Source organism: Monomorium pharaonis, chromosome 5, assembly GCF_013373865.1.
Source record: "Monomorium pharaonis isolate MP-MQ-018 chromosome 5, ASM1337386v2, whole genome shotgun sequence".
NCBI classification, from domain to species: domain Eukaryota; kingdom Metazoa; phylum Arthropoda; class Insecta; order Hymenoptera; family Formicidae; genus Monomorium; species Monomorium pharaonis.
In genome coordinates, this window is record NC_050471.1 from 24,844,702 (window position 1) to 24,858,689 (window position 13,988).

Below are 13,988 nucleotides of genomic sequence, written 5' to 3' on the forward strand. Positions count from 1 at the left end.
CCAAAGAAATATTAAATATTAATTTAACATTTTAAATGACAAAATCACATTATGTTAAATTAACAATTAGGTATATTAAAAATTCAACAAAATTATAACAAGAATCGACTTTAATACAAATACAAAATAATTTGTATTGTACAGAGTAATGTTTAATGGGTAATAAATACATACATATTATGAGCTGGATTATAAAATAAAAAATATCTATTATTACAAATAATAGTATAAATCTTCTCGACATTTTATTAAAATTCTTTATAATTGTATATGTATATATATACTTATTTGTTTATTACATTGGGACTTTTTATGTATTTGCTACATTATCAAAAATCTTATACTTAGTTTTAATATAAAAAAATAACAAAATTTTTCTTTAACTTATATCATTTATAAAAGAATAAAAAGTATTGGCAGTTATATATGTCTTAAAATAACTGAGCAATGAGCACAATTTCACGTATCTCACTAATTATCTAGTGAACATAACCATTCAACTAATAATAACATAACATCAATATTATAATTTTCTATTTAACAATATAAGTGTAATATAACAAAGACCAGAGAAATTAAGAATATAACAACTTGTTTTTAACTTGTATTTCTGTGTACTAAATACGAATTTGTTGTCCAAATTTGGTTATTATCCTACATCTGGGGTAGAATAAATCCCTAGTTTTTGGTTTTAGTTTTAGACTTAGTTTTCTGCTTAGCTTTATGAATTTTTTTCACCGTTTTAAATTTTAAATTGCCCCAAAATAACTTTTGGACATTATTTTTGGAAGTTTGAAGAATGTTAAAAAATTGTTTTGATCCAAAATGTTTGATAATATTCGAGTAATAATCATTTAAAGAGGCCGAGGGTTAATTATTACACCTCTCTTATGTAGAATACTGAATTATTTAATGATATGTAGGATTAAGGTTAATAACCAAATTTGAAATGCATTCAGCAAGAAAAAATACGTTAAAAACAGTTTAAAATTATTTAAAAAGTTATTGTTAGTTATCGTTTACTGAATATCGATAATACTAACATCACATTTGTAGAAGATTCAATTTCTGAAGAGAAATGCGCAATTTATGAATATGTTTTAAGAAAAATTCTTTATATAAAAATTCTTTATATAAAAAATACAAAATAGAAACCCTCACATAAATATAAAATAGCCTAATTTGTTCGTTTAATACATAAACAACAAATTAACGAGAAAAATATAATTGCAAACATGAAATCGATTTATCATGAGTTTCTCGCAATTACTTATATCACTAATAACTAAAACATAACGTCAATAAAATGTGAAAATAGCATTGAAATGGTACATACAAGAATACGGTTTTCAAATTTGTTTGAAAGACGTTATTTTCAACTAAATATATTTATGTTACAAAATAAAGTTTTATTAATTAGCATAATATTCCACAGAATACATACAACAAAATTACGAAAAGAATTTTATGATATTCCCAAGCGATCATCCTTTCAAAGCTTGGTTACATCTAGCGGTTACCCATCTAAGAACCGTGTCCAGTGTTGCTTAACTTTATGACCATACGGGAACTGACACTTCGTTATTATTCATGAATACGTCTTGTTAAAGAATATATATCCGTGATAGATCGATAAAGATTTTTAAAAAGAGAATGACAAAATATATGTATTTTTTTCATAAATATGATCATAAAGTATAATTTTAGTAATTTTTACATACGAAATAGCTTTTCTTTTTGTTTAAATATACAATGTTAAATGTATCTATTGAAAACTATATAGCTAAATTCCTCTACTTTCTTCTATACATATAATTATACTGTATAGAACAAGCTATATGTAATATAATTTATTTTATGCAAGTTATATCATACGTCATATTTGCATATGGCATATTTGATAAAATACATTATTGTAATGCAAAAATAGGATTAAAAAATTAGATAGAAAGTAATAAAAAAGCAAGTAATATAATTTTAAAACTATTACTTTTTGGTCGCTATTTTTGGATCAATTTAGAATCGCAATTATATTATTTTTATTCTACATTAAAAGACTTGATAATTATTTTACAAAAACTTTTTAAATATTCAAACATATATATATATATACATTAAACGTTAAATAATGTATATTAAAAAAATTTTTTATTATATCTATGGACACTTGGACAAAATAAAAATAAAAATCAATTCATTATCAAATTTTGTTGTGTGTTGTCTGGGATATATTCATCATTAACAATGCAATAGACAGCATGAGTATCAATATAGGCTGCTTTTCTTTTAGGAAACACAAATCGACACAGGTCAACGCATTCGAGTACAGTTTGCTACAGTTAAATGGAACATGATATACACATACAGTGTGTATATATTACGATATCTAATCTTACAAGATTTATTGTAAAACTTCTTAAACAATGTGTTTTCCCATTTTATAAATGTTTCAATAAACTTTATAAATCTTAATGTATTATATAAATTGTTATTTATAATTACATACGTATAGAGTACGTACGTAATACTTATTGTAACTTTTTATTAATTAATTTTAAAATATTGTAAAACTTCTGGTAAAAATTTTTCATAATATTTACATAATTTTATCATTTCTTTAAAACTTCTTGGGTTTTATATAAATTAAACTTTTAAAATTTCAATACTTCTCAGATTTCTTTATAATTTGAACTTTTTAGAAGTACTAAAAAAGTTTACACCTTTTCTAATTTTTTATAACTTTCGAAAACTTATTTGAAAAAATTTAAGATACATTTTCTTTTAGAAATCCCTATAAATAAAAAATATAAGAACTTATAAAAATATTAGAGAATCTTTCTTATTAAAGGTCTTAACTTTTTTCTCCTTTTCTGAAATTGTCTTACCATTTGATTAAATCCAACAAATTCAAAATTTTAATTATTAACTTTTTTATAAAAAATAAAAAAGTATTTAAAGATAAAATTTTATATTATAAGAATTTATAAAATCAAAAAGAGTGCCTTTCGTAAACTGCATTTTAAAAGTGCGTTTTTACTTTTGATCCTTCTTTTAGAGGGAGCAAATCACAACTTTTTACAAATATACGATTACTATATACTTCTTATCCTTTATCTCAGATACGAATCTTATACTTTACATTACTTTTCCGAAATGAATGGCTCATCGTGTCTTATTATATTCTTATAACCGTGATTTCCGCGATTATTATAGTGTAATTAATGATAATTTACGCTACTGTGTAACTCTTCTGCCAATAACATACAGTTCGTTGAATTTAGTAGCGATATCACATATATCCTATGTACTTGTGTAAGCTTAAAATTTCTTCATTCTACTAATCACAACCATTAACTTATAATCGTTATAAATTCTACAATTGTCACTTAACACGTACAGTTGTTCTATACTTAATATACATATAAATCTAATTTAAAATTTACATAAACTTTACGTTGCACGTCTGTCCTTGTCAAGCAGCGTAATTTGTATTTGACTATAACCCTCTTCCAATTTAATAAATCTAAAAGTGCAAAATATTATTTTGAAATTCATTTTGTATTTTGGAAATGTCGCATTTTGTGCAGAGAGAACTGCTTTAACCACTGTTAAAGTAAAAAAAGTTACCAAAAATCCCTGAAATATTTACAATCATGTTTGAGAGCGGAGAGAAAAACAGGTAGAAGAAAAAATGTAAGGAATGATAAAAAGGTCAATTTAGACATAACCGTTCCATATTCGTACGGTATCGGTATCATATTTATTCCGTCAGCAATGCTTATTCTCACGTGTTTGTACGATATTTGTATGCTATCCCGTAATTGTAATATCAGTTATTTGTTTTTTTAGTATCCGTAATGCATTCGTTCAGTGATTTTGACAAAAAGTGGACTTCAACGACGAAGAACTTGTAATAAATGCATTGTTTTTAAATGAAGATACAGTAAAAAAAATTCGGATGGAATTGATTCGGATATGAATTGGAAACAAAAAAGCAAATTTTTCAAAAATCTTTTCTTTTCTATGTTAATATTTTAGAAAAATTAGGTTTAAATTATAATAATTTCAAATTCTTAAATAAATTCAAACCATTGAAATACTTTCAATTCAAAAGATATGAATTATTTTATATTCAATCTTGAGTTTTAAGCTATCCAAACTATTAAATCGCTTGACGCTTACAAGCACGAGTAAAAAATGTTTAAAACACATGAATATTTAACAAACTATATTTAAGAAATAAAACCTTAATCGCAATTTCGTTACTCTACTAATTTTCATCTTATTTTATCATCTTTATAGAACTAGAATCACTCTTCAAATTTTCTTCCATTTGTTGCCCCAAACACACCCCACATATAGAAATATAAAAGTAAAAATAAAAATATTTTTTACAATAAATAAAAATTTTTTACAATGGATAAAAGAATATTACATGTAAACGTCATTAAGTTGTTTAAACATTCTACTATTTTCAAAATTTATTTTTCAGGTTACTGGATTTCTAAAAAAATTACGTATTGCATCTTTATATTTACCTATCCTTCTGCTGTTGCAGCACAGACAATCTATCACCTTTCTTCAGATACATAGTTAAACTCGTATAACACGATACTTCTGCATTCAAAGAAGCAGTAGAACATGTAACCAGCCTTTGTTTTGTCGACGCACCCTCAGAATTTAACAGCACCCAATAGGAATGATCCTTTACATTTGCTATATAATAAATCTGTAATAATAATATACTTTTTTATTTGTAAAAAGATACCCATAAACATTAATTTGATAAATGTCATTTAAACAGAACCACTGAACTTGCACTCTTCTAATGCGGGTAGAATATAATATAAAATTGGATCATAAGACAATTTAAAGACGTTCTATAAAACAAACATCTTATAAACCCATTTAAGACTTTGTATTGCTGAAATATATACATATAGTGCTCTTTTAATGATTATTATAATTCATTGGGCAGTTTTCTACCTGTACAGAGATAATGTATAAACCACTTATGCCAATTTGGATTGCCATATTATTATCCACCAAATGAAACTTTGTAAAATCATATTTATGATTCACACTCTTTTTTAACCAAGGTCCAATAACTAAAAAAAAACCAATTTTTTATATTTTTAGTATACAATGCTACTTGTAATATCTCATATTTATTTATATGTGTATTAAAAAAAAGTCAATAGTTTAAAAAAATTAACGTATTCCATTATCATTTCTCATTAATATAATAGCAGATTAACTGTATAATAGCTAAACCAAGCTTAAATAATACATTGCATTCATTAAATAATTGCAAAATTACAGATTCTGTTCGATTTTTGGAGGCTGTCTGCTATTAGATATTAAAAAACTATGACGGTCACGAGCTTAAGAGAGTATACATCTAAAAAGATTAAGCCTACTTTATGCAATTCCATAGTTATAACAAAGAAAATTGTTTAAAACGCATTTAAGTTTTAAAAAATAAAAAATTGTCTTGTTATTAATATGAAATTGCCCTGCTCATTTATACGTTTTTTAATTGTATGACAAATTTGGGACTGTCTGTAAAACTTAATTCAATATTTAAATGCAATATTTTCTAAGAAAAAAAATATCAATTATTTGTTTCAGTTTTTCCTTAATGCAAACGCAGTTGATTGGCCAAATATTCTCTTCAAATCTGTTATCATTTTGCTTACTAGATACATACCTGTATTTTTACTTTCTGATACAGCACCAATAAATGTAGCTACTAATGGTCCTATAAGATATATTAAAATTATTTCTCTCTAATCTAATCTGCTTCGTTTAAATATATTATAAATTGCAGTAAGTTAACTGAGCATTAATGATTTTGATTTAAAAAATTAACAAACCGATACAATAATAATCCTCAGTTTATTTCTCAATTATGAATAGAAAATATTAAAGTTAATAGTTGATAAAGAAAATATAAATATACTCGATCGCTTATGTTTGCGTCCTCTTCTGTTCTGTAATCGCTTTTTATTTTCTTTATCATTTTGTCCTTGTTTTTCAACTTTCTCCTTATTCTGTCGATGTTTTTCATCTTTTTTCTCGTTCTGTCGTTTTTCACTATCTTTCTGATTCCTTCGCATTCTTCTCGTTGGCAGTACACTCCATGATATCAACTTGCGATTGCGACTTGTTTCATCCTCCTGCATTGTATAATTTTGCGTTTCAGTGCGTAGAAAATTTGGCCTGTTAAAATTAAAAAAAGAATTAATTATTAATTTACTCAGCTACCTTGCATTTAAAAGAATATTCTTTTTAACTTTTGAGAACCAATCATGAGTATTCCGTGTTCAACTTATCTATAAAAGTTTTTCGAAATTTCAAGAGTAATTAAATTAAATTATATTACATTTTATTTTTTCTAAAATAAAGTACAAACGTTTATTCTAGAAACTTGAAAATATTACATAAATTAAAAAATAATTTTAACCATTTTAAATAAATAAAAAAGTGATCAAACGCAAATTATCTATGATTGGATCAATAAGATATTCTGTTTCATATTGTAAGGGGGTTAATTATATTATTTTCATGCTCTGTTAATCGACCGAAACTAACTGATTATAAGACTTTGACATAATGATGTGGGAATTTCTATCATCTCTGACTTCCGTTTCATTGGAGTGTTCGAGAGTAGAAGGTGTAACTGGGCTAACGGGATCATTATAGTCTACTGATCGACGGAATCGATTTGATGCATTAACATGATTACTCTCATTGTTGTCTTGATACATCGACATGAGGGAATTTATCTGAAATATGAAAGAGATAAAGATATTATGTTAAATATTGAATAATCGTGCTTTCTGAAGCTTATGTATAGTTATATATTGTATAAAAGATAGACAACTTTGGCTTTATTTTATTTTATAAATATAAAATGTATGTCCCAAAAATTCCGAATTAGTCAAATATCTCGAAAAAAAAGCATTATCAAAAAATGTTTTCAACAAAAGTTTTATGGTCTTAGATAGAAGACAAGACAAATAATAATGAAATCAGTATTAAAAAATATATATTTCTTAAGATTATTATCTTTTTTAAGATTAGTGAAGTTATTGCTATCTTTTTAAACGGAAATATTTTTTTACATAATATAATTAAAAAAATTTTTCTACATTTGAAAAATTATGTTATAAAACATCATGATAAGGTTTTTCCATCAAAAATATAATTATTAAGGATATGTAATATATAAGTACTTTTGAAAAAAGATGAAAGTCGCATAGAGAGAAAACGTTAAATATCCTTTTACGTCCATGATTTGTTATCTGATACATGATGATTAAATTAACGCGATTGCTATGTAGAGCAAGCTACAAAAAATTCATACACGTAACATTCGTCGTATGCACATTTCGCACGATAAAAGGAACGGATGATTAATTGTCAGAGCATGTCACAATATTGTGCTTATTCAGAATCGTTAGGTTTCAGATGCGTTCTACTTAAGTAATAAACACGTTGCAGGTGACGCAGAGAGATAGAGACAAAGAGATATAAGACCGGTAATTCTCGGCGCGAAAAGCATCTGAAAAATTAGTTTCTTATTAAAGTCAATGCAATCTCACCTGTGTTTGTAGATTATCTAGTTGGTAAATTATTAATGGTGTTGCCATCAACATCGTAATTAAAGATGATAAAATCATGCTCATGAAACATCTTGGTAAAAGCTTGGATTTTGTCACATTGATATTCACGTACGTTTGAGGTTGTGAATCATTTCTTACATTAGGTATAAGCGCAGAAACTTTTATCCGTAGCATTCCTCGTTTATAAAATTTTATGTAAGCCTGTGTCATCTCTTTGATAGAGATCTGAGAAGAAATCTCTTCATAGATAAAAAGTCATATTGTCTGAAATACATTTAAAGTTTTATCAACAATTAATTAATTATTTATTATTGTAAGTAATTGTTATGAGTATGTATGTATTTACTACTCATTTTATAATTTTGTGAACTAATATCTTTTGAGGATTAATGAGCGATATGTTCGCGAATTTATAAGCATATTTTATGACACTGATCTTTTTATTCTTTTGTTCTTCTTGTAAAAGACTAGAATAGTTAAACGTCAATTAATTAAAATATACTTTATAAATATTACAGAAAAATTTTTTCGATTAAGCATTTAATACTTTATTATTATTTAACAATTAATAATATAATTTTATTCCAAACCAACGGTTATGTTACGTTGGCAGCAAGTGAATAACTACACATAAAATTTTAAACAATGTCCAATCGGGAAAATCTTCATTAAATTGAATGTTTCCACCAAACAGCCGTTTCTAGTTATTATTAAATGTATTTATAAATTTACAAAAGTCACATAAATATATTAACTAAATGATTTTATTATAAATTGTGTTTAAATGATCAGTGTCCTTTTGTAAATTAATATTGTTATTATAATTAAAACCTTGAATATTGTTATTAAATTTTTTTATAAAAAATATTTTTCTTGCATTCTCTTGCGAAATTCTTTTGCAGATACAATAGTACGCACCTGCGAAAAAAAATAGATTCTTTTCCACAAGTATATATTGTTTTTATATGGCTAAATCTAAAAAAAAAAGTACTTTATATTTTATTTTAATAGCATCAAATATTTTTCTAAATAATGTAAAGAGCGGAAAGAGAGTAAAATTTCAATAGCATATTTCAAATTTTCTCAGATATTTATTTATTATTATGTTATAAAAATATTATTACAAAATATAAAACAATTTTGATGAAGACTTATTTTTTGGAGTCATTAAAAAAAAGACTGTTTTATTTTGTCACCCTGCATCTTTGAAATTGTAAGTCGTTTCAGATACAAGTTTTCCATTTCATTTTCATATAAAGTTTTCGTTTTAAATTAGGGATTCCTCAAAATCTTTCAGAATACTAAATAACTATCACCACGTGTATGTACATACGTCCTACTCTATGAAACCGGCTGAGTTTACGAGAGTGCATCGTTTAGTAGTATTGATAAGCAACTCACAGGCATGATTGTGTTACTTGGAAACGCAACTGTAAGATTGTGAACAGGTAAAGGTAGCTCGAATATTCAAAAGAATGCAAGATACTTTCTTAGCTCGTATTAAAGTAAAAATTGAAGTTGGAGATTGATCTTGGAGATTGGAGGTTACGAATTAAAAATCAGAATTTAATTGATTAAATAATTTTAATACAATTAATTAAAGACAAGCTTTATTTGATCATAATTGGCTCTTTGTACTGATACTTTTTGCGTAATTATATACATTCTTTTAAGTTCATTAAATTATGCGTTGAATAAATTGTCGATCTTGAAACACACCAAAGAAAAACAAAAAAGTCAAAATAATGTCAATTTAATGTTTTAAATTTTAAATTTACGTTATTTTTTGGTCATTAATAAAATCATAGGTGATTTAAAAATGACCTATAAGTAAATTTGACAATATTCAATCAAATTGATACCTTTTTGATTTTTCTGTTCCGGATAATTATAAGTTGAACAAAAATTTTAATATTATAATAATCAATTGATAATCAATTAATTAATAATTTATTAATAATAACTTAATAATAAATTATTATTATATACTGTAATTATTATTTAATAATGATTATGCTAACAAGTATCTGTTTCTCTTTTTCTTCAAATACTGTAAAGAATTTGTTGCGAAAAATAACAACTAGATTAAATCTGGGACCTTCCGATTTTCCGAGACAAATGTTAAATGATTTTAATTTTAATTTGTCTTGTTTTAATTGATTGAATTCCACTTCTCATTTTGTAATATTCAATTTCTATTTTGTTTCTTTTTTGCGTAGTCTGAGATGGATTTTATCAAAAATTATTATTTGAAACGTTCACTCCAACTAGAGCTGTGTTTCAAAATTCACTGTCAGTACTGAAAATCTATAATTTATGTTACGTATACTCTAGATTTTCAGTATTGGCAATGAATTTCGGAACGCATCTTAGGTAGGCAACACTGTACAAGACGCGTTGTTTTCACCGGGCATATGACACCTTTTTCCCGCTCTTTTACTATATATGTATAAATACACTCTTTTTTACGTAAAAATCGAATTGTAATTGGACAGTTTACACATTTTTCATATGCTATTTAAAAATACATTTCATTTATTTTATAAAATATCCCTTGTTTGCATACTGAAATAATTCCCATAAATTCCACGAAATATTTCCAGACCACGTGTGGTTTTACTCTTCAATTTAATAATTATTTAATAATTGGTAATAAATATACTTATTACCAAATTTAATAAAAAATTATTATTATTACTTTGTATAATCATATAATATGTTGTATGATTACATAAAGTAATAATAATAATTTTTTATTGAATTTGACACTAGTTAAAAAAAATAATTTAATTATCACGCATATTTATTTTTTACAACAAATTGTTGAAATATCAAAAATATATGTTTAATTAAAAATAATTTTTTTTAATTAAAAATTTTTTAATATCTACAATTTAATAAACAATTATATGGAAATGTAATAATTCAACAATTCACAAATACAAGTAATTTATATTATATACTTACCTGAAAGATATTTTTGCTTGAGTTTATTGATGGAATAACTGTTTAGTGGTAGATCATTGATCAGCAGTTGCCTGCGAGAAGCTGACCCGCCCGAGTGAGACGCGGTAGATCTTTTGTTTACTTGTGTCCCTCGCAAAGTTAGCTGATGCTCGGACATGCGCAGTGGAGCAATATTAGCACACGCTATTAAGCGTCAGTCACGTACATATTTTATTGTAATATAAAGAAGTTAGACCACCCCTCATGAAGAAAGAATAAAAAATGATAAAAATAATAGTAGAAATTATTCCTATGAAATAAATGTTAGTTTACAATTCTGTTTATATATAAATAAAAACAATTAATCTTTATTATTCTATACGTGACTCATTACACAAATATATGTTTAATACAGGTTAAAGAAGTTACAGAAAATCTTAGTAATGCGTAAATAAAAATAATGTAAAGTATTATAAAATTATATAAATTATATAAACAATAAGTATTTTATAAATACAAATATTAATTTTATAAATATTTTAATAATAATTTACAGAACACATTACACATAAACGTTAATATATTCAAAATTAGATATAATATTGATATATAAAAAAATATATATATATGCTAAATATTTTTTTAGTATAGAAAAATAATTTTAAGAAACATAAATATTTTTTATATAATTTTGAGAAACATTCTAAGCAGAATTCAAAGTACGAGTCTGTCTGTTCGATCACGTGATCGATGACGTTTTTACGCATGCGCATCACAAACCATCAGTTAAGATTTCTCTTATAATCTTAAAGCATTGGACACTGCATAGCCTTCCACTAACTTATAGTAATGCGATGACAACGCCACGCTGAGAATCAATTAGTGAAACATCATCTCAAGTTTACCAGTATTCGCTAATTTCATCAGATACCATTCACTTTTATAAACAATATACATAAATTATATTTTAATACATACCAAAGATAAAATACTTTATAATACAAAATATTTAAAAGATTTATAATATTATTACAATTTTATATACATATAAATTATTGAGGTGTTTTCGTAATTATATTTCACAAAAAGGAGTTGAAAATCTATGTATTTTCATCGTATTTGATTTACTAAATTGAACGGTACTAATATTAATTGCATTTAATCTCGGAGACAAATGCAGAATAGTAGTCTCTAAAATGACTTTTATAAACCTGTTTACAATGTTTCAACGTTTGAAATCATTTCACCTTATTACCAAACTTAAACAAATAACATATTTTGCCATTTTTTATTTTTAATCTTAAACTACATCACAATATTATATTTTTTATTTCAATATTATAATAGTCATTTAAAGTGCACAATATTATTGTTTTAATAATACTTGTTAAAAAATTATAATTTTTAATTTGAAGATATTGTTACTTTTTTGTCTGATATTTTTTATCTCAACTCAAGTATTATTATTGTGTTTGCGTTTGTGTGTGTGTGTGTGTGTTTGAGAGAGGAGGAAATAATAAAAATATATATCTTAATAAAACTATATAAAATTTTATTAAATAATATAAGTTATGGCCAATCTCATGTAAACTTATTTCAAAATTTAACATTTTAAAAATCAAAATATTGTTAAAACAAGATTGGTTTTTTCTGTGAACACTATTCTGAAACATAAAACTCGTAATTTTGAAATTATATGTATGTAAAATGTTGGCTATGATCAATTATTATAAAGAAAACAAAATAAAAAAAATGCAATATTTACTTGAGAAGTAAATATATTTTATTTTTATTTTTAGTTTACAATACGTATATCTTCTTTACAGCTCGATGAACTAAAGCTAAAGTACTTTGAATTATTTAAGTTATAAAATATTTTATTTTTAAACGTATTTAAAATAATTAATTTTACTTCTCCCTTTTTATATTTTATATCTTTTTATATTTTAATAATCGATAAACAGAGTTGCAAATTATGAACTTGTTCAAAAATATTTTACGTGTTAAAATTTTCGTCAAGGTACAAATTAAATTTTGTACGTTCAGATGTTTTAAAACAATGTTTCTTTGATTAAAATATGCTAAGTATATGGAAAATGTAACACATTCCTTGCGATTTTTGATAATCAAATTATTATAGCTTCAAATTTGTCCTTCTCGCTCACTTACGGATATACTTTTTTTATGTTTTTTTTTATTCACTTAAGAATGTGTGTCGTTCACTATTTACTGATCGATTATAATTGGCGGAAAAAGTATAAATAATAATCACAAGAATCCCTTTCAAAACTAACAAAAAACCTTGCGAACTCAAAAATTCAAATTTTAATGAAACTTGGCATAAATGTAGAGGGGGTAAATACATGAACTTAGAAATTTTTAGTTGGTGCCCAAAAACGGTTTGAAGGTGTAAAACCAACCTTCAAAGTTGAGACAATTTTTGCGGTTTTTCGATATATCTCGTAAATTAAACAAAATATAAAAAAATGTTTCATACGAAAGTTTTACAGTATAAAATATCGAATTTTTACAATACACAGAGTGTTGTAAAAAATAATTAATGCAATAGGCTGACAATTGCAGAAAATATCGAATTTTTACAATACACAGAGTGTTGTAAAAAATAATTAATGCAATAGGCTGACAATTGCAAAAAATATCGAATTTTTACAATACACAGAGTGTTGTAGAAAATAATTAATGCAATAAACTGACAATTGCAGAAAATATCGAATTTTTACAATACACAGAGTATTGTAAAAAATAATTAATGCAATAGGCTGACAATTGCAGAAAATATCGAATTTTTACAATACACAGAGGATTGTAAAAAATAATTTCTGCAATAGGCTAACCATTGCGAAAAATAATTATTGAATTTTTACAATACACAGAGGATTCTAAAAAATAATTTCTGCAATAGGCTGACCATTGCGGAAAATAATTATTGAATTTTCGCGAGGTTCCCTTGTAAGTTATCTTAGTATATCAATAATTTTAGTTTTCAAAAAACAAAAATGAAAATTGTGAATAAATTTCGTTCTCTATTTTTTTAGGAAAGTTCATGTTTTATATCATTTATTCGATATTACTTGATAAATTTTTTATTTTTTGTCCTACTTTTATATAGATTTAAATTAATTATCAATGTTATCTAGCATTAAGGTATAAAAATATTAAATATACAGATAAATAAAAATAAATAAATAAAAATAAATAAATATGCGATATATATTTGTGTTTCTCTTTCATGTATAGTAAATTTTATTATAGCTTTTATAAAGGAACATTTTATCACGTTTTTATACTTAATGTCTCGAACACTCACGTAAGTCTCGTTATTAATACCATTAGAAAAAATTCTACAATGATAATACTAATTAGTCATCATGCGATGCTCTGAACTCACAATCG

The 13,988-nt window shown here is 24.8% G+C and overlaps 1 protein-coding gene across 1 annotated transcript; it reads right to left on the reverse strand.

Moving 5' to 3' along the window:
• Positions 1-92: 92 nt before the first annotated feature.
• Positions 93-11,009, reverse strand: LOC105837006. The gene is made up of 8 exons (XM_012681451.3): positions 10,596-11,009; positions 7,608-7,892; positions 6,595-6,788; positions 5,963-6,222; positions 5,711-5,761; positions 4,987-5,108; positions 4,539-4,729; positions 93-3,523 (listed from the first exon to the last, which is right to left on the reverse strand). The coding sequence occupies exons 2-8, from the start codon at positions 7,836-7,838 to the stop codon at positions 3,451-3,453; spliced, it is 1,122 nt and encodes a 373-aa protein (XP_012536905.1). The 5' UTR covers positions 7,839-7,892; positions 10,596-11,009; the 3' UTR covers positions 93-3,450.
• Between the last annotated feature and the right edge of the window lie 2,979 nt (positions 11,010-13,988).